This window comes from Chelmon rostratus, chromosome 10 (genome assembly GCF_017976325.1).
Source record: "Chelmon rostratus isolate fCheRos1 chromosome 10, fCheRos1.pri, whole genome shotgun sequence".
In the NCBI taxonomy this organism is placed as follows: domain Eukaryota; kingdom Metazoa; phylum Chordata; class Actinopteri; order Chaetodontiformes; family Chaetodontidae; genus Chelmon; species Chelmon rostratus.
The window spans coordinates 15,864,202-15,883,904 of record NC_055667.1 but is presented as its reverse complement, the minus strand read 5'-3'; the positions used below and the strand labels follow the sequence as shown (position 1 = coordinate 15,883,904).

Here is a 19,703-nt window from a genome sequence, read left to right as displayed (position 1 = left end):
CTGGTAGATTTTGTCCTCTCATCCTAACTCAGGGAAACGCAGTACAGCTTGGCCAGCAACAAAAGGTTTACATACTCCCTCATTTGTTATTCCTTAGTCACTGACACATGGCTTTTTTAACTTGACCGGGTTATCTGCATTTGTGCACGTCAGTGGATGCATCAGAGACAAATACTTTCAAACTTTTATTGTTGAAGAAATAGATTAGCTTTAGTAGTTGGTGTGCAAGAACATGACACAAGTAGCACATTGAGGGAACAAATGATACAAATAGCATACAAGAAACTCTATCAAAATATACATTAGTTTTCATACACCATCACAGACACCCACCTATACACACCAGGCCTGTGTTTTCAGGGAAGTTGAACACTTCCTCATTTGTCCATCATTACAGATTTCAAGGGTCATATATTTCCTCCTCTTTAAGTTCCTGAAATGACATACATGCCATTAGAACAACTAGCAAAGTTGCAGTTCACGTCTGACCATGCAACAAAGAGAAATATGTTTCTTAGCTTCACCTTGATTCTTTCCTTGGCCTCAGTCCTCTCTTCAGGGGAGACAGGATCTTTGTCAAGTCGCTCCAGCTGTGGCAGCAGGATCAGCACAGTCAGCCGGTAGTCTGTCGTTTCCACCACAGGATTGTCAGAAATGACCAAGGCGCGTAGACTCTTTGACACGAGCCCAAGGCATCGCAGGGCACTCTCATTGATGATGGCATTGCCTCTAACCGAAAGAGACCGAAGTATATAGGATATGTAATCCGGGGTATATCATTTTATTTGGTGTTTTCGTGAAGTGATCTCTCATGTGTCCTTTTGTGATACAACTCTATACCTGACATTGAGGTATTGGAGACACTTCATGTTGGGGCTGAGGCCATCCAGAGTATCTAGCAGGTTATCTCGAAGGTGAAGGGTGGTGAGGCGCTCTAACTTTCCCAAACCCTCTAGATGTTTGATAGCATTTTGGGCCTGAACGGAGCAAGAGAACAATTATAGACAGTCTGTTGACTGGGTCTTATCATGGATATTAAGGCTGATGCCAATGGATAAACCTCATCAAGTGTGTTAGTGCTATTAACCAAATCATACTAAGTTTATTACCAGATATAACCGCTGCAGGTTGGGAAGGTTGATGCTGTCAGTGGTTTCCAAGTTGTTTCCCCTCAACTCCAAAGTTACCAGATTGGCAAAATAGCCACTCTGAAGTCCATTCACTCTCTGAATACCATTACCTGCCAGAGAGGTTCCAAAATGTCAAGTCAGTGCCTTTCCAAATATATACACCAAGATATTTGATTAAAATCTTGCTAATGCGTAAGAGTTTTTAGACATAAGACTGAATGTGATAACATTCCTCATTTGACTGACCTCACTTGAGGAAACTTTGGACTAGCTTAATCCATCATTAGTCATTCACATGGTGTCACAAAAGTATCACTAATCATGACATAAAACCAACAGACCAACCTGAAAGATTGAGACTCTCCAAGGCAGGCCCGACCAAGCCATCCAGGTCTGTGAGCCGGTTCACTGCCATACTGAGCCACTGCAGGTAGGTCAGCTGAGCAAAGGGTTGCCCTTTGAAACATGCCACAGCATTATTGTCAACCTAGAGAAGAAGTTGCATTCGAGATTTACCATCAGTTAGAGTGAATGATACTATAGCCTTAGAAATGTGCTTTTTTTAAATGAATAAAGAGCAGCGCTCCTTGCCTTCAGCCAGAGCAGCTGGGTCAGAGATGCCACAGGAGAAAGATCAGTAAGGTGGTTGTTGGATACATCCAGAAAACGTAGGTGAATGTAATTGCTGATTGCAGCTATATCATTCAGTCTTCTGCGGAGTTTCAGGAACGAAAAAGAGAAAATTAACATAAAATAAGAGACAGCCACAATTAAAGGAGGATAATCTAAATTTAACAGGGCAAAGGCAGTCAATTTCACTTTGCATGTATTTCTGCCTCCTTACCTGTCTTTTAGGTCCAGTTTGACAAATGCATGTCCAAGTCCATTTCCTGTTTGGCACAGTAATGAGAGCCCCTGGCTTATGGCTTCTTGGGTCAAAAGACAAACCTGTTCCTGTGAGAGGAAGACATCAAATGAGTATACTCATCAAAATTGTTGGTGGTACTAACTCACAGGTAATTAAATGTACAACACAACCCAATTGACAGAATAAATGTTTACATTGTACATTTCTGCAAACCACATATATGTTGTAACTTTAAATTTCAATTTTTTATGCCTACAGCATTTTCAGAAGGTAAAATTGAAATTAATACTGTTATTTGGTTAGTTTTTAAGCACAAAACACCACATCCTTTCATTAATGTTGTGGCCTAAATGGAGTATAATGCCAAACAAACATTGTAGGCATTTCATGATGACATCTGACACATGTTTAATCCATAACCCTCTAGCGCAGGGGTCGGGAACCTTAAGGTAAAACAATAAGGTAAAATTTAACACAGATTTGTGCATATTCTAGTGACATATATGTATTAATCATTAAATGCTGCTACTATTTGATAATGTATGGGCAGGGTTTCCGCTACACGTAATTCATCGTGTCACACCACCACGCCTTCAGAATGATGATTTTTTTTTTCCAGATTTAAAACAATTTTAAATGGATATATATGAACATATATGTATATGTATATACATTGTGCAAAATGTGAGTGTTTTAATGTGAACAAAACTTTATGTCTGAGAGGTGTGTGTTATTTCTTCCAGAACATGACCCTCACCCATGCCACAACTGGACCTTACCCAGGCCCCAGCAGGACTCTTCCTATGGTTAAAGCAGGACTCTCACATATAACATACACATCTCATGAACGATATTTTTGTCTTTTTCATTTTATGTGGGCAAAATCAATTATATTAAAAGTAAACTAATGAAAATTGCTGCTGTAATTTGATTCTTTTAATAAGCCATGTAACTTGCTATGATCCAAGGTTTTGAACAGGCGTGATACTGGTGTGTGGCAACAGCGTACACATCTGATGTTGCTCACGGTGGTCCTCAGTGTGCTCAGGGAGCTTGTGTGTCTGCTCAGACACATGAAAAATTAGAGGGAACTTTGCTGCCTCCTGAACTCTTGATTCTTTTAAATCTCATCTTCAAACTTTTCTTTTTGTGGAAGCTTTTGGAAATGTTTGATACATTTCTGCCTCACCTGGTTTTATTTTGAGTTTGATTTTGTAAAGCTGTGTGTAACATTGTTATGAAAGGTGCTATATAAATAAAGTTAATTGTTGTATTATTATTATTATTATACATGCATTTTTTTTCTGTAGTGTGGAAGTCAGTGTCGTATGCCAACACCTCTGGCATCTTAAATCTCCTGGACTTTTACCTGAAAGGCAACTCCTTGCTGACATCTTCACCTTCTCAGCTTGTTGACGTGATGATATTATGATTACAGCTCACCTTGGGACGACACACCTATTGCAATAACTGAGCTGATCTATAAGACTCAGTGTTTTCACCCATTGTCTTTTTTGCACCTTTCATTCATTTTGAATTCTGACCTCCATCCAGTTGCAATGAGAGTAACTCATTCATGTCGACTTGGTTGCGACCTAAGCAGTGTGCATGTGTTTCAGCTGAAAGACTGTGATCTCTGCTCTAAAATGTCCATGCAGCCAATCACACAGATGCTGTCATTAACCTGCACTTGTGCTGATTTGGTCAGCCGGGCTGTCAATCACCGCTGTTCTCAACACACCAAACCAACCACTGGAATATAAAGTAGTCACATCTGTGACCTTTTTCTTCCTCTTTATAATTATAAGACACACTTTGGTTTTTCTGCTTCAAGTCCAATAGCTTTATTTCAGGCTGTTAACAATCCTATCTACACAAACAAGACACTTTAGCCACCACCTAATTCCATCAAGTCAAATACAATTTGTATTGGGTTTATTTTAAATTTGTTTATTTTATCGAAATGATTCGTTCTTTGGAGTTACATTTCATTTTGTTTTTGGAAAAAAATGTAAAGGTAATTTATGATAAGGAGGGTCATCAAATTTCAAAAAATAGCCTCCTGCAGCTCTTCTTCTTTGTCTTCTTCTTCGTCGTGAGTTGGATGTTTTCTTGCGTCGGTTGTTGGATGTCTTCGTTCCTTGCTGCCTCTTCGTGGGCCCATATTTGGTCTTTGACCAGCAGCATCCGTTCCAGCTCTTTCTTTTCTTTTTCCCACTGCTCTGCTCTTCTGGCCCAACTCTCTGACAGTGTGGACAGCTCCTCTTTGCACTTGTCTCTGTCGTCTGAGAGCTCCTTTCTAAAGCTCTCCTCTCTCTCAGAGAGCTCCTTCTGGTGGCTTCGGTCTTCTGCTGCCAGCCGCTCTCGTAGTTCTTCGCAGGTCGCTTTGCTCTGATTTAGAGCCGACTCTGCGGCAGTCAGCTGGGCCAAGGTGACGATGTAAGCATTAGTTCGAGCTCGTCTTTTCTTGGTGGCCCTGCTGATCTGTTTGTCTTTCTGCACGAGGACCTCTTTCAGCTGGCTCACTTCTGCCTGCCACTTCTCATTCAGGGCTGTCGCTCCACTGGAGGCTTCGAGCTCTTCTACAGAGGCTCTCATCCTCTCGGGTTCGTCTTTGAGGAGGCTCTGATTAAGAGAGACCAACTCCTCAGCTCTCTTTTTCAGGTCCTCCTGTAGCGCCCTGCGCTCGTGGTTCCAGCTTTCGATGGCTTCCTCATGTGTGCGCTTCAGATCGGCGACACGTTTTTGCAAATAGCCGATCCATTCGTCCCTCTCGCCGATCCCCTTGATGGCATTCCGGAGATCGGCCTTTAACTTTTTGTTCTCCTCCTCTGCGCTGGAGAGTTTCTCCCGCAAGGTCCTTCTGTCTACCCATCTGCCACTGTCCTGTCTACAAGCCATTGCGGTTAATGTTGTTCTGAACTGATGATCTGATGTTCTCAAAAAAAAAGCTAAACTGTCTCTTAATCCAACTAGTCAATATTCCAAAAGTGAGGGACTGGCTTCTTGGCTCTGGGGTGCCTAAGTATAGGCAGTGACAGTGACATCAAAGATCAAGGTATGCCCATATATGGAAGTTGACTCCACCTTAAAAAGAATGCACTTTTGAAAAAAAAACAAAAAAAAAGTACTTTTGAAAAAAAAAACAAAAAAAAGTGCATTCTTTTTAAGGCGGAGTCAACTTCCATATATGGGCATACCTTGATCTTTGATGTCACTGTCACTGCCTATACTTAGGCACCCCAGAGCCAAGAAGCCAGTCCCTCACTTTTGGAATATTGACTAGTTGGATTAAGAGACAGTTTAGCTTTTTTTTTGAGAACATCAGATCATCAGTTCAGAACAACATTAACCGCAATGGCTTGTAGACAGGACAGTGGCAGATGGGTAGACAGAAGGACCTTGCGGGAGAAACTCTCCAGCGCAGAGGAGGAGAACAAAAAGTTAAAGGCCGATCTCCGGAATGCCATCAAGGGGATCGGCGAGAGGGACGAATGGATCGGCTATTTGCAAAAACGTGTCGCCGATCTGAAGCGCACACATGAGGAAGCCATCGAAAGCTGGAACCACGAGCGCAGGGCGCTACAGGAGGACCTGAAAAAGAGAGCTGAGGAGTTGGTCTCTCTTAATCAGAGCCTCCTCAAAGACGAACCCGAGAGGATGAGAGCCTCTGTAGAAGAGCTCGAAGCCTCCAGTGGAGCGACAGCCCTGAATGAGAAGTGGCAGGCAGAAGTGAGCCAGCTGAAAGAGGTCCTCGTGCAGAAAGACAAACAGATCAGCAGGGCCACCAAGAAAAGACGAGCTCGAACTAATGCTTACATCGTCACCTTGGCCCAGCTGACTGCCGCAGAGTCGGCTCTAAATCAGAGCAAAGCGACCTGCGAAGAACTACGAGAGCGGCTGGCAGCAGAAGACCGAAGCCACCAGAAGGAGCTCTCTGAGAGAGAGGAGAGCTTTAGAAAGGAGCTCTCAGACGACAGAGACAGGTGCAAAGAGGAGCTGTCCACACTGTCAGAGAGTTGGGCCAGAAGAGCAGAGCAGTGGGAAAAAGAAAAGAAAGAGCTGGAACGGATGCTGCTGGTCAAAGACCAAATATGGGCCCACGAAGAGGCAGCAAGGAACGAAGACATCCAACAACCGACGCAAGAAAACATCCAACTCACGACGAAGAAGAAGACAAAGAAGAAGAGCTGCAGGAGGCTATTTTTTGAAATTTGATGACCCTCCTTATCATAAATTACCTTTACATTTTTTTCCAAAAACAAAATGAAATGTAACTCCAAAGAACGAATCATTTCGATAAAATAAACAAATTTAAAATAAACCCAATACAAATTGTATTTGACTTGATGGAATTAGGTGGTGGCTAAAGTGTCTTGTTTGTGTAGATAGGATTGTTAACAGCCTGAAATAAAGCTATTGGACTTGAAGCAGAAAAACCAAAGTGTGTCTTATAATTATAAAGAGGAAGAAAAAGGTCACAGATGTGACTACTTTATATTCCAGTGGTTGGTTTGGTGTGTTGAGAACAGCGGTGATTGACAGCCCGGCTGACCAAATCAGCACGAGTGCAGGTTAATGACAGCATCTGTGTGATTGGCTGCATGGACATTTTAGAGCAGAGATCACAGTCTTTCAGCTGAAACACATGCACACTGCTTAGGTCGCAACCAAGTCGACATGAATGAGGTGAGATTTAAAAGAAGCCAGAGAGTTTCATTGTGTTGAGGGTCTGATAGCAGAGGCCCATCACCCTCAGTCATAAACCGAGACCTGTGAGGAAGCAGCATTTCTGCAAAGGCCCACAAATAAAGCAGAAATAGTCACTAAAAGGTGATGTTAACTGTAAATTGACTGGCTGTTGGAGGCATACAGCCACGAGGCGGCAATTCCAAGTTTGTTCTGTTGTGATCAGCACAGAACCCGATGTTAGAAGCTTCTAGATGGGCTTCCCTGTGGGTTGAAATACACGATAGCTGAGGAATTTCATTTATTTTCCTTTTCTGTAATATAACAGCTCCTTTTTGTAACATAATTATTCATGGACGGGCCTGTGGTGATGTTGAAATCTCTTTTTAAAACTAGGAGCAATTGTACTCAGTTAAGAGTAGAAAGTGTGTGTTACATACGGAAGCAAATCAAATATTACTTTAACAATAATAATGGTAATAAAGAAAAAAAGATTGATTCATATGGCTTTTCACTGTATTGTATAATGAAGTAACTGGCATACCAAGCTCAACACTCTAGCGCCTTGGAGAGAAAAGGGTGGGATGCAATGAGAGAATGAAGACAAGGACCTTCCTTATGTCTCGGGTCGGTACTCGGATGAGCCCTGATTTATAAGGTAACGTTAGTAGTAGACTGACTGTGTTATCTTCACCTGTTTAAAACATGATCCTGTGGCAATAGCAGTTTTTGTCGAAATGCGTGTGATTAAACATAAATCTATAGTTCACGAAATTGACTGTAGTCCACCCCCCAGTTATCAATTAGCAAAAGTGGGGTTAAACACAGTTCATAACATGATTCGTGCTCTTTAACTCTTATGAAGTTGCCCCTCAGGTAACGTTTACTCTACCTTCTCGTCCTCTCCGACTCCTTGATGGAGTTCTTCCTCTCCATCTATATCCGACAAGACTGCATCTTCATCCATGTCAGACATCCTGGTCAGTTTGGCTTATGTTTTCACAGAAAGTACCTGGCAGGTCACTGCAGCGGATCAGTTGGTAGGTAGACTAACTGCATCGGGTTTAGCTAACAATAAAGAACTGACTAGCTTAGCTAAGATAGAGCTTTATGTGACTTTAACAAGGTCTGTCAATTCACTGTAGCTAACTTTAGCTAACCTGTTAAACCGTCTTCAGCTTATTAACTTAACATTACAACTATTCCACTGATACTGAAATATAACAACCAGTGTTAACTTACTAAGTAAACTGAACAAAGAGAAGTTAGTCTTGACTCTTAGCTTCTGAAGCTAGCTAACTCAGCATCCCCAGGAGCAAACCACCAGCTGCGTTTGTTGATGTTACCATGGAAACTCAAATGCCACAGCAGGAGCGCAGGTTTGTTCAAGACTCGAATGAGCCTTGCAACAGCTAATCGATTTCTGCAGGTCAAGCTGTTGCATTACAGACGTCATGACAAGAGTTAAGAGTATATTCCTCTTTTTTAACCACCGATTTGCAAAAACACACCTTTGGAAATTTCACTTTAAAATGTCAAAATATCAGATACTTTACTGTCCTGCCCATGCAAGACATCAATCAGCAATAATGATGTAAATGTGTTATTCAGAATTAATTTACACGAGCTTGATGAAACACAGTCACATTATTGAATACAGAAATAAAAAATAACTTTTTCCAAACATAAATGCATTAAGTTGTGAATTCATACCTGCAATATGACAAACTGAGACACTCTTCATCTACACTCTTGTTAGCACGACTCTGTCCGGTTCACAAGGCCACAGTCTCTACTAATATTTATACACAGTTCATGTCCAGATCAGTCATTCACTGAATGACAAGGCATGTAGCATTAAATAAAAAAAAATCTATGGTGCATAGACAATAATATTAGAAAATCCAATTTGCTGCCATAAAGATCTACACTGATCTTTCATTTTCCAACAGCAAATGTTTCCCAACCACATAAAGCTTGTTTATCACACACAAGCTCTGAAGCAAGTGAGAACTCAAAACTGCATCATTCAGGAAGAAAGCAAAAAAGTGCATTCTGTGCAATATCCTGACATCCACTGCTACAGGATCAGTTCATATAAGTGTATTACCACTGTTGAGGTAATTGTGACGTCAAACCAGAAGTAAGAGGTTTATCTATAGATATCTATATGATGTTAATTGTGAAGTGTTGTGTGCTGGGCTTTGTCATTGTCCTGTCTGGGCCAGGAAGTTAAGACTCCGGGGTGATGGCTCACTCCACTTGCATGTTGCGCAGTAGAAGCCCCTTTTTCACACCTCCCTGCAGCATTCTGGCACCAAGACTAGTGCCTGTGATACCATCACTAAAGAGAGAAAAGAGAATAAAACAACGTTGAGTGCACGCACACAAACCTGTAAGTAGATAAAGTCACATCCACCATTGCTGACAAATGATTGTATTGTCATAGTTATGTGTTGTATGGAGGAAGCAAAAGAGTTTACAGTTCCAGTCAGTCCAGACTACGACAAAAAAGAACATCACCACATATATGTAGCTGTAGCTAGAATAGAAAACCCTGAATTCAACAGTGCAACAGGAACAATGCACGGTAATATCCGGTATTTTGTAAATGGTAATTTCTACACATCTGACACCAAGTGGGAACCTGAAACAATCGTAAGACACAAAAATGGAGAGTCTTGTTTGTTACTTCACTATTGCTTACATGGGGCTAAACTTCCTCCTCTTAGGTTCAGGAGTTTCAGGTCCATCTGCAAGTACCTGCAACCAAAAAAAAAAAAAAGACAGAGAGAAGGAGAATGAAATTATTAACTGAATTCAATCATTAAAAACAATTACTCCATGCAATGCTGTCCAACCCCTCCAGTCAGACCCTAAGGCTTGACCAACCTCTTTGCCTGCAGCTTCCTGCTGGACTCTTCTCTGCTCCAAGTTTTGCTGAGGGCAGACAGGTAAAGAGGTGCGAGTTTAGACATGATTACAAGAAGAATGTCATTAGGCTGAACCTCTGCCACTTTTAGACACCTTTTTAGATAACTGATAGTAATTATGTCTGAGACAACAATCTCACAAAATACACTGAAAACAGGTTAGCGTTCCTGCCTGGAGAGCACTGTGTGGAATGCATATTTAAACTGTTTGTGTAACCACCTTATGTAGCTCAGAGAGCTGCTGGTGCCTGATGAGGGCCTCCTTGCTGGGGAACTGCCTCCTACACAGCAGACAGGCCAGCTTAACCCAATCGGTCATTCTCCCTTCCCTCTCATCTTTCTCTCCTCCTCCTCCTCCTCCTTCTTCTTCGCTGTCTGTTTCTCCACTGTAGGCTGGGACCAGACCTTGCTGCTGTGGTGGGGAACGCTACAGAAATAAGATGCAAGATCAAAGACTGAGGAACAAATAGACACAGATAATGACAGAATGCTTGAAAAGTGAGTTTTGTAACATCCTCTACAAAAAGACAGTGTTACAAAAACTACAAAGACAACAGACACATAACAAGTACATCACTGTGACCAGGTCCTTACTTCAGTACTTTGTCGGATCTGGTCCAGAAACATTTGAGGCCGTTCAGACAGTGCCCCCTGCAGGACAGAAAAGCAAACTCAGTGGGCTTACCAGGTCACACAATAATACCTGAGCTGACACAGACATTGTCTTATTACTTGCACTAGGGCAGGATGGGTGGTTGTACAAGCCTAAGCATGAGTTCTCTGGTTGTTGGACACCCCATGTCCTGTCAAAATGGTATCCTGCTGCCCTGAAGGTGAACAGGTGTTTACAGCAAAGCATGTGTGTCTGTGTAAGGGTCATATACCTTTTTCTCCAGAACAGCATAGCCTGCGTCAGCACTCGCAGATTCTCGGCGATCATCTAGGCGACTGTGGCCAGGTGCCCTGGTGTAACCGGGTGGTAGTGCTGTGGATCCAATGGCAGGGGAGGAGGAGACAGAACGCATGTTCTCCTTCTGTCTATTGAGACTCTTAGCCCAGCGCTCCATATCTTTGGCAATCTATTAATAACATATACCCCAAGAGGTGCACATTAGCCAGTAAATGGTCGGAACAGACAAGATTTACATTTTTGAAGTGGCTTAATCCAGCGATGGCTCAATGCAAAAAACACCTGCACAACATAATGCAATTCATGTCAGTAGCTCTTCAATAAATACTACCTTGATGAATTCTACATTTTTAAATTTTGTTTAGAATACTGTATGTAAGAGGTGGTAAATAATTATGGAACTGAACTGTATTATATTGTAAGGCATTATTGTTATTTTGTCCACTAACAGAAGTGCTGAATCATACATATTGAAATTTAATAGCAGTTTATGTTACTGCGTCCATCCTTTCACAGAGTGGTACAAATGTCCAATCAAAAAACAAAAAGCAAAGCAAGCGAAAAAGCAAAAATCTAAAGCTAAATGACATTTTCTGTGCACATCTGTCAGTGCTTGAACTTGTATCCAATGTGTGAAGTACCTGTTGAGCAGTTTTATTCTTGGGTTTGTCTTTTTTCTCCTTGCTGCCAGGGGAAGCAAACAGTGAGTCTGAAGGGGCTGCGCTCATGGGAGCACCTTCTGTGTTTGACTGGCCGGCGGCAGCAGGAATGTAGGTTTGCTTCTCTCCGTCCCAGTACATGTACTGCTGAGTGTGAGGGTTGTAGTAGTACTGCAAAGAGGACACGCACACAAAACCAGGCTGAAATGCTGAGTAAGAGGGCACATTGAGAAATGTCTTTTCAAAAAGTGCTGGCCTAACATTTAGACTGCAGTACATTCACCACTATTTACCTGGGAGTTAGGGTCATAGTAGAGCCCTGTGATTGGGTCGTAGTAGTAGCCAGAACTTTCGTCATAATGGTATGTGGACACATCTGGCACAGCTGCAGTCAAAGACACAGGACATTCACCTCAGGGTCAGATATCAAATTTAAACCATTAAACTGATCATAAAAGATTAGACTGACTGTTAATCAGTAGCATCATTATTCATGCACATTCATATAAAAACTGAATAACCATTTAACAGTGACCCAGATAAAACAATTTTGTATACATGATTTATTCTTAAGAAAAAAGTCTGAAAATTAGCCTGCAAGAGTGGCCTGACTGAGTTAACATCTTCACTAATAGCTGCAAATAGAGTTGTCACAGACGTTTCAATACTTGAAACCAACTCTAGATTCTTAAAGCTGTTTTTGCATTAAACCTTTGAGCTTCAACACCACAATACATTCTCAACCTGTACAGAACACTGGACACACAAACCCTTACGGTATTGCTGGAGCTCATGTTCAGTGCCTGGGGTAGCAGGTTGGCTGGGAGTAGCTGGTTGTGGTTTTCCTACTATCTCGACCTATGGAGAGACATAGCTCTTAAAAACTAGAAAGTAATTGCAAGTAATAATGTAGCAACATAAGAGGCGAGACAAAGAAGAAAAGAAAACAGTAAAACTGTACCTGTGAGACTGGTGTGGTTGTAGCTGTGGTGATGAGAGGAGTCTGAGTGAGAGGCTGCTGCACGGCCGATGATCCAGATGTCACTGCCTCAGATGAAATGGCAGCTGCACATGGGCAAGTGCACACAAACAGATGGCTGAAGTTCTATTGCAGTTCAAGTTCAATTCGGAATTATACAACTGTGTAGATCATATGGTTGATATGCTTTATATACTCAGCAAACATGATACCAACCTGCTGCTCCTCCTGTGTATGCACCCATCAGGGCTGGTCCTGCACTGGGCAAAGATGCAACTCTTGCATCGACCTGGGCCTTGAAAGTTGTGCCATCTTGCCCAGAGTATTCATTTCCATCCTGACTGTACGTAACTGCTGCCCCCTGCTGATAGACTGCTGTATCTACACTCTGGCCTGCACCAGATCCATTCTGAGCAGTCTGCGAATGAAAGAGATTTTTAAAAATAAGGCAAAAACAGAAGCACGAGAATACAATCATAAACATAGAATCTGAAATTTAACATATGTTGCAACTTCACGTTTGTCATTCAGACAGGTTACCTGCGTGACAGCCCACTGTGCAGCAGCTATAGCTGTGCTGGCCACTGTGGCAGCACTCACTCTGCTGCCATCCGTCAGGAACACATCACTAGCATGGAAAAGGGGGACAAAGAGGGATTCAGTGGGTTTCTGGTGACCGACATTTCAAAACAGCTTTTTTTGCAATACTAAAATACAGCAGTCCCTCTATTTTTGGGCTACTAATTGTTTTAGGTAATCTGCTCCCAAGCTATTTCTGATCCACTTTATTCACATAACAAATCTGAGTGTTAATGTGACGAGGTAATTTTTGAACCCACAATACTATTCTTTGTGCAACAGCAATCAAGGGCAGTGCTCTTGTTTTTTCTTTGCCGCCAAGTTTGGGTGTGTGAGTGTTTACCGTTTGGAGCCTTTGGCAAACTCCACCACAATAGTCTTCCCGTCAATAGAGAGAGCTGGCTGGAGAGCCTGCAAGATCTGAAGCAGCTGAGATGCCTCCTGTTGAGAAAAGAGATGTGTGAGTTAGTGTGGGTGTATTTTGTGTGGAATTGCTCTAAGCGCATATGTTAAAGTTAAGGCTTATTTCAAAATCACCAGTACCAAAAAATGACAAAATACTTACATTTTAGTAAAATATAAGTGAATAACAATTCCCGAATACATTTGTCTAGCACTTGTGCATGTGTGTGTCTGTCTTTTCATGTTTCTCACCACGATGGTAGAGAGCTGTAGAAAGGCAAAGCCCCTGTTGAGATGTGTGTGCTTGTCCTTGATTAGGCGAACATTGGAAGGGGAGAGAGTGGCAAATGGAGCCAATGCAGACAAGATGGCTTCCAATGACGTATGCGGGCCAAGGTTTCTTAGTATCAGAGCTGGTGTAGGAGAGAAAGAGAGAATATTATTTTCAAACACAAGATTTAACAATTCAGGTACCAGGTAATACACAGTGTTGCGAAGTATCCCACAATGCTCCCTTTTGGTATGTAACAATCAAAAAGACAACTAGAATCACCACCTTGCCACTGTTTGCCTCCGCCAGCCAGTCAAATTGGAGTTTACATCCACGTCTGTCCTGACTCATATGCCTTGAAGACTTTGAAGGAATTAAAAACAAATCTACTCAAGTGTATTTTGTGGCAAAATGGAAGTTATCACTATATTAACGTATGACTCCAATGAAGAATTTCCAGTGAGAAACATGCAGTCGTCACTTGTAGACTATGTTTAGCACAGAGGACTGATAAAGAGCTTCATCACATGGTGTAAAGACAATCACCTGAAGTTCAATATCAGCAAAACCAATCAGCTTCCGGTAAACTACGAGGCTTGAAATATGGATTGTGAATGTTTGGGACAAATTTAAAGAAATTCCCTCAAGGCGTTGCTGAGAAATCGCATTCGCATTGTATAGATGTACAACCTGAAAAAACATTATGCCTTCAGCCATGGCTGTCTTCAGCACAGAGGCATAAAAGAAAGGTTATACAAAAAGTAGATCTTTCTGAAAGAGGAGACTATGTGAAATGTTAATAATTGGTCTTACTGTCATTGGCAACATCGGTCTGCTGTGTAGCCTGTCCTGAGTTGACAGCAGGACCAGAAGAGTGGTAGGGCGCTGGCAATGGCAGTAAGCCTTGGGCTCCCTCCTTTTGAAGACCAACAGGCAAATCCCTCTGCAACTGGGGCAACTTCAGCTCAGCCTCTGGGGAGAGACAACGCACCATTTATTTATCATGACATGGTGAGAGAGAGCTTGTGGTGTTGTAACAGGGAAAATGGGTGACACTTTACCTGATTTAGGCACACTGCATTTGAAGCACTTCTCTCTTCTTTTAAAGTTTTGCACACCACACTGTTGAAATGTTATATGACCTACTGTTAAAAGATTTCTTAAAAGAATGAGCTACTACAGAGACTGATATACATGCATACAATGCACAAACAAAATTTTAGATTTTCATGTATGCATGCCAGACAATGTAAACACACAAAACCTTGTTGCAGAGCCAGTCCTCATTGGCACGCGGTTTTGGGTCGCTGTAGTGCATCGACACTCTTTGTCCCAGAATCAACAGCACTCCCTGAAAGAAAAAGAAAGAGAGGGAGGGGGAACAAAGAATGATTATCAGCAATAATTAGGCCACACATGCCAGAGAAAGGCCTCATCTCACAAGAGACGAGAGAGAATGAAAGGGATGAGAGGGAGAGGGGGACAGAGAGAAAGAGAGCAGAACTGAGGCTGAAAGAAAGAGGACACCAGAGAATTGCAACCTTCAGCTTTAGGAAATTGGGACGGACTGAGGTGGTGTGTAGTGTGTGGGTGTCCATTTTTAAGGACACAGTGTATTTTGTTCAATTGTGTCATCCCTCCCCCCTTAAGGGGAAACCTTTTCACAGTTTTCCACACATCCCATCCCTCTGTCTCCACCTCCACCCCCCAGATAGACAATAGCTTCATCCTAAAGATGTAATAATGGTAAATGACCCAGATATGAAAGGTTCAAAAACAAGAAAATGAAATACTATAGTGGTTCTGATTCAACAAACAACATGCCATGTGAGAAATTATATTCACACTGTCATACTATCCCAAAGTGGTACTGTAAACTTAGGAGAGAGAGTCAGAGCATGTCACTGAAGAAAGAGGAGTCCTCTATTAAAAGAGGAGCTTGTATTGGACAAAAGATGAGCAAATGTGACTGGGAGGGTCCAGTTATGAAAATTATGTTGTTGGGGTTCAGACAGACAGACGTCAGCATGATGTAACATGAATTTGCCTGTTTGTGAAATTCTGTGTAAGTAGAAAGATAAGATGAATTTTCCCTCATAGTATAAAGACTTACCTACCTACCTCAGGGACAAAAAATATTTCTCCACTCTGTTTGTCTATACCATACGGGAATGCAGCATGTGCACGTGACAGGGCATGATGTGACTCTACATTTGTCCTGATATTAATCCGTATGTCCCATTGTATGCATGTTTATATGTGTATGTGTGTCTGTGTAAGGGAGAGTGACCTGGTTGGTCTCCATCCAGCGGGTGGCCTCCTGTATGACATTAAACTCGACGAAGGCGAATCCTCGGCTCTGACCTGGACACCGCCCAGCGCCATGGTAACCGAACAACAACAACAACAACATAACAACAACGCAGTGAGGGGTTAGTGCTTCATGTCCAGAGGAGAGAGAGAGAGAGACCCTGTATCAGCACTAATAAAATATATCCTTGCTTCCTCTCTCCCTTGGAAATAACACACTTGACAGCCAGTTAGAGAGTCGCTGTCAAATTCTCTGCAAGGGTGAGAGGACGCAATGTCAAGTATCTCAACAGGGTCAAGGAAAGAGGGAGAGAGAGGGAGAATCCTACCCACTCATCAGTTTGAGTCTGAGCTCTTTGGCTTTGAATGATGAAGCACCCAGGCAGTACAGACACACACAGACACACAACCACACCCACGCATACCTCTGCTCTCTAGAGTCAGAGTGCAGTCTGAACTATGTTGTGCTGTGGTGTAACGTCTCATCTTAAAACACTCCACGTCCTGTCCATGCATTACTACAACTGACTCACAACACATAACACAACATATTTAGATTTCTAATGTGTTTACAAAAGGTCATCATTTACACAATTAAAACTGAGGGTGACTTGTCCTATAAACAGAGAAACAATGATGTAGGGGTGAGAGAGACAGAGCAGTGCGGGGGACTGTAAGTGTGCCTGAGTCAGATAGGCGCACCTTACAGACAACCAGTGAGTTAGCAAAGGGGGAGGCCAGTGAGACAATGACCTTAATGGGAAACCTTTAGAAAGAGACAAGCTTTTCTGGGTGGTATGGATGACGCTCGAATAGCTGAGAGGCAGCTGCAACACTTACTATAAACCAACACTCTCACATTCAAAAATAGCTACTATGACACACACAATCAAACAAAATTCTGCTTCCGCTGCTCATTTCTCAGCTGACACTGTTAGGTTGTGAGCACTGTTCTACATCTACTCAGACACATCGCACTTCAAGATGGATGAGGCAGCATCATGAAAGGGTAAAGACAATAAGAGCGTCACGGTGAGGAGGAAAATTAAAGGCATGGAGTGAAGATTTATAACCTATAGCTGTATGCATGAATTCTTGTCTTAAAGGCAAACATGGATAGGACTCTCCTTTGAAGCGTGCATGGATGTTTTGCAGTGGGTTCAAGCGAGAATTCAGACACCAGCAGACCAAAGAATCAAAGCAGGAATCTAAGCAAAAGCCAGTATGAGTATATAAATATAAATCTTTGTATCAGCTACCTATCCCGCTGTCAGAGTATGAAGAAAGACAGAAAGAGAGAAAAAAAGGAGGACGCTTATTAATAAAAGGGCATGAGTAGATAAGGGAAAGTCACCTGGAAGAGCACTGAAAATGAAAGAGCTGGTGATGAATGAGTGTGACACAAAGGAAGAGTAAAGAAAAGAAAATAAATTCAGGCCGATGGACAAATTCTCACCTGAAGATTTGTTCCTCATGAGGCGAACCTCTCTTGGCTGAATCCCCTGCTCCTGAAGTTGTGCCCGGATCTATGAACATAGAGGTATTAATGCCATTTAAGCCTACTAACAACTCGACCCTTCCATCATCAGACCACTGTAGAGACAAACACACATACGAACACTTACCTCATTGGCAGTGGCATTGGGTGGCAGCATGCGAAGCATTATGATGTTGCTTGGTTTCTGGTTGTGGTCTAGATCCGCACGGTAGTCCTGGTCCCTCTGATCCAACTCCTCAAGGGACAAGTCTGGACCAGCACTCCCAAAGCTGTGCTCCTCTGCCCCCACTGGAAAAGCCTGCACAGAACAGTCACAACATAGCAACTGATGTCAACAACAAAATAAAAATGTAGCAGCTCAATAAACAGGAGGATAACTTGTTATGGCTTACCCTTCTCTTCACTGGGCCACGAGAGAACCTGTCTTCCTCTCTCTGTCTCGCCGCATTGAATTCCATCTGTTCAGAATGGGTACCTCCAAGACCCCAGTTGCTATCCCTACTCCCTGAATGAGGGGCACTGTTCTCAGGAAAGCCTCTTCCACCTTTCCCTCGACCCCTTTCCGGCAGGACAGTCCGTAACTGCTCAAACTCGCGCCTGGATCCCTCCTCCTCTCTCTGGAGCATGGGAAGGGCTAGATCAGGCTGCGACTGAGAGCACGGGGGCCACAGCAGACCCTTCCCCTCACGCCCAATGTCTCCTCGACCATCTCCTCTCTGGTGATACCCTGGGTGGTCATGGAGACGACCTGGTGAGAAATCACGGACACCCAGTGACTGCTCGTCATGGCCGTATGGTCTGTCCCCTTCTGCTCTGACATCATATCCTGTTCCTGCCTCATCATCCTCTTGGCCGTAGCCTCGGTAGTCCATGTCCCGAAAGTTGTGATCGTTGTGGGTGTTGCCATAGCGACCTGTGCGGTCAGCTCGCCCGCCCCTGGTGTCAATGAGAGACAATGTGAGAGACCTGTCTGACACATGTACTGTACGAAGGGGTAGCATGACATGAATGGTTAACTCACCTCCGCTCATAGTCCATGCTGATCCACTGTCTCTGTCCTTTTTCTATTGGGTTACAGCATTAGATATCCTGGAAGAACATCAACAATCAACTGTTTTGAATGAGGAGCAATAATCAAGAGAAGCACAGCTAACTTTTGCAGACTAACTGTATCGTTACACATGCCTTGAATTTTTGAAACAAGGAGTCTAAACTTGCACGCGACTATTTGCCTTAGACAACAAGAGCCTCGAGGCAGGTCATTCATCAGTTCCGTCATCAGGTTAGCTGACATTTCCAACTGAAGTCACTCCTTTACGAGCAACCCACCAAGAGCCACAAATAAACAGGAGCATAACCTTGCACCACGAATGAGCGCGTGTGTACGCAATGCACGTGCTCATCCTGACAAAAAAACAAGTATTCAATGCAATGACGTATAGCGGTCATCTCGGTTAGCGGGCAAGCTAACTATTTTGGCATGACGTTGGCTAGCTAGTCCAGGCAGAGACGCTGCCTCCGAACAGCTGTCGGCCGTTGCAAACACAACAGCTGCAGTTGTACGTGAAATAAGACAAGAACTTACCGGTACCCCGTGTAACCAAAAACAGTTCTTTAAGTGTCACGCTGAAACACTGGTGAGAAGAGTATTGTATTTTTCCGTATGCCAAGAGTGATTATTTTTCAGGGAAGCAAGTGTAAAATGGCCACAGCAAGACAACATTTCGGAGTGGGAGGGACGGATATCTGACTCTGGTATGTGATTGGTACTTGGAGAGCGAGCACAGTAATGTCGACGATGATTGGACCAGACAAACAGGCCAACCCGAAACAAGTTCTACATGACTGATGAACTGGGGGGATATGTATGGCATTATGGCAAATGCCTTCATATCAAAAATAGAATCATAGAGTCACATATTTTGGCGGGTTATGAGTGTTTTTATTCAGGGAAAAAAGTAAATTAATGCCAGAAATATAAGTATGATTGTTGTAATTATTAATGAATGATCAAAGAACACATAAATACCTTACAACAGAAACCCCTAATAACAGCTTTATTGGAAAAAAAAAATCCAGAAATCCTAATATATGTCACAGTACAAAAACAAACCAAAAAAAGAGAGAAAAAACTGCTCTAGCAGCCCACCCCCAGAACCTTCCAGCCTTGCACCCCAAGCTTGACCTTCAATTAATTCAACAAAACAACACTACAGTTACAACTTATCATTTAACTGACTTAAGCTGATCATAACAGCAGGATTAGGTAAAATGATTAAAACATACTAAGAAAATTAGAGACATCAACAATAAAAAGTTATAGTACAATAATGACAATATCATTTAAGGGGGAATGGGGAGAGTAGAGTAAAAGGCAAACTCGAAATACACATCAATAACATGTCCTTACAAAGCCTTGTAAGACATACAGTACATAATGGACATTATAGTAATAAGATAAGCCTATCATCTATC

General features: G+C 42.6%; 2 protein-coding genes across 2 annotated transcripts; both read right to left on the bottom strand.

Moving 5' to 3' along the window:
* Positions 1-328: 328 nt before the first annotated feature.
* Positions 329-7,663, bottom strand: lrrc23 (leucine rich repeat containing 23). Its single transcript, XM_041946596.1, has 8 exons — positions 7,580-7,663; positions 1,975-2,084; positions 1,722-1,842; positions 1,476-1,617; positions 1,110-1,240; positions 841-977; positions 525-729; positions 329-433 (listed from the first exon to the last, which is right to left on the bottom strand). Exons 1-8 carry the CDS (start codon positions 7,661-7,663, stop codon positions 401-403), a joined length of 963 nt encoding a protein of 320 aa, XP_041802530.1. The 3' UTR covers positions 329-400.
* A 550-nt stretch (positions 7,664-8,213) lies between these two features.
* Positions 8,214-18,950, bottom strand: rbm10 (RNA binding motif protein 10). The gene is made up of 23 exons (XM_041945160.1): positions 18,814-18,950; positions 18,250-18,317; positions 17,621-18,164; positions 17,356-17,526; positions 17,187-17,256; positions 15,711-15,784; positions 14,685-14,771; positions 14,482-14,542; positions 14,234-14,392; positions 13,402-13,562; positions 13,091-13,188; positions 12,709-12,796; positions 12,385-12,586; positions 12,151-12,254; positions 11,966-12,047; positions 11,483-11,574; positions 11,172-11,360; positions 10,505-10,699; positions 10,215-10,271; positions 9,841-10,047; positions 9,580-9,627; positions 9,395-9,450; positions 8,214-9,031 (listed from the first exon to the last, which is right to left on the bottom strand). The coding sequence occupies exons 2-23, from the start codon at positions 18,264-18,266 to the stop codon at positions 8,941-8,943; spliced, it is 2,853 nt and encodes a 950-aa protein (XP_041801094.1). The 5' UTR covers positions 18,267-18,317; positions 18,814-18,950; the 3' UTR covers positions 8,214-8,940.
* Positions 18,951-19,703: the final 753 nt, after the last annotated feature.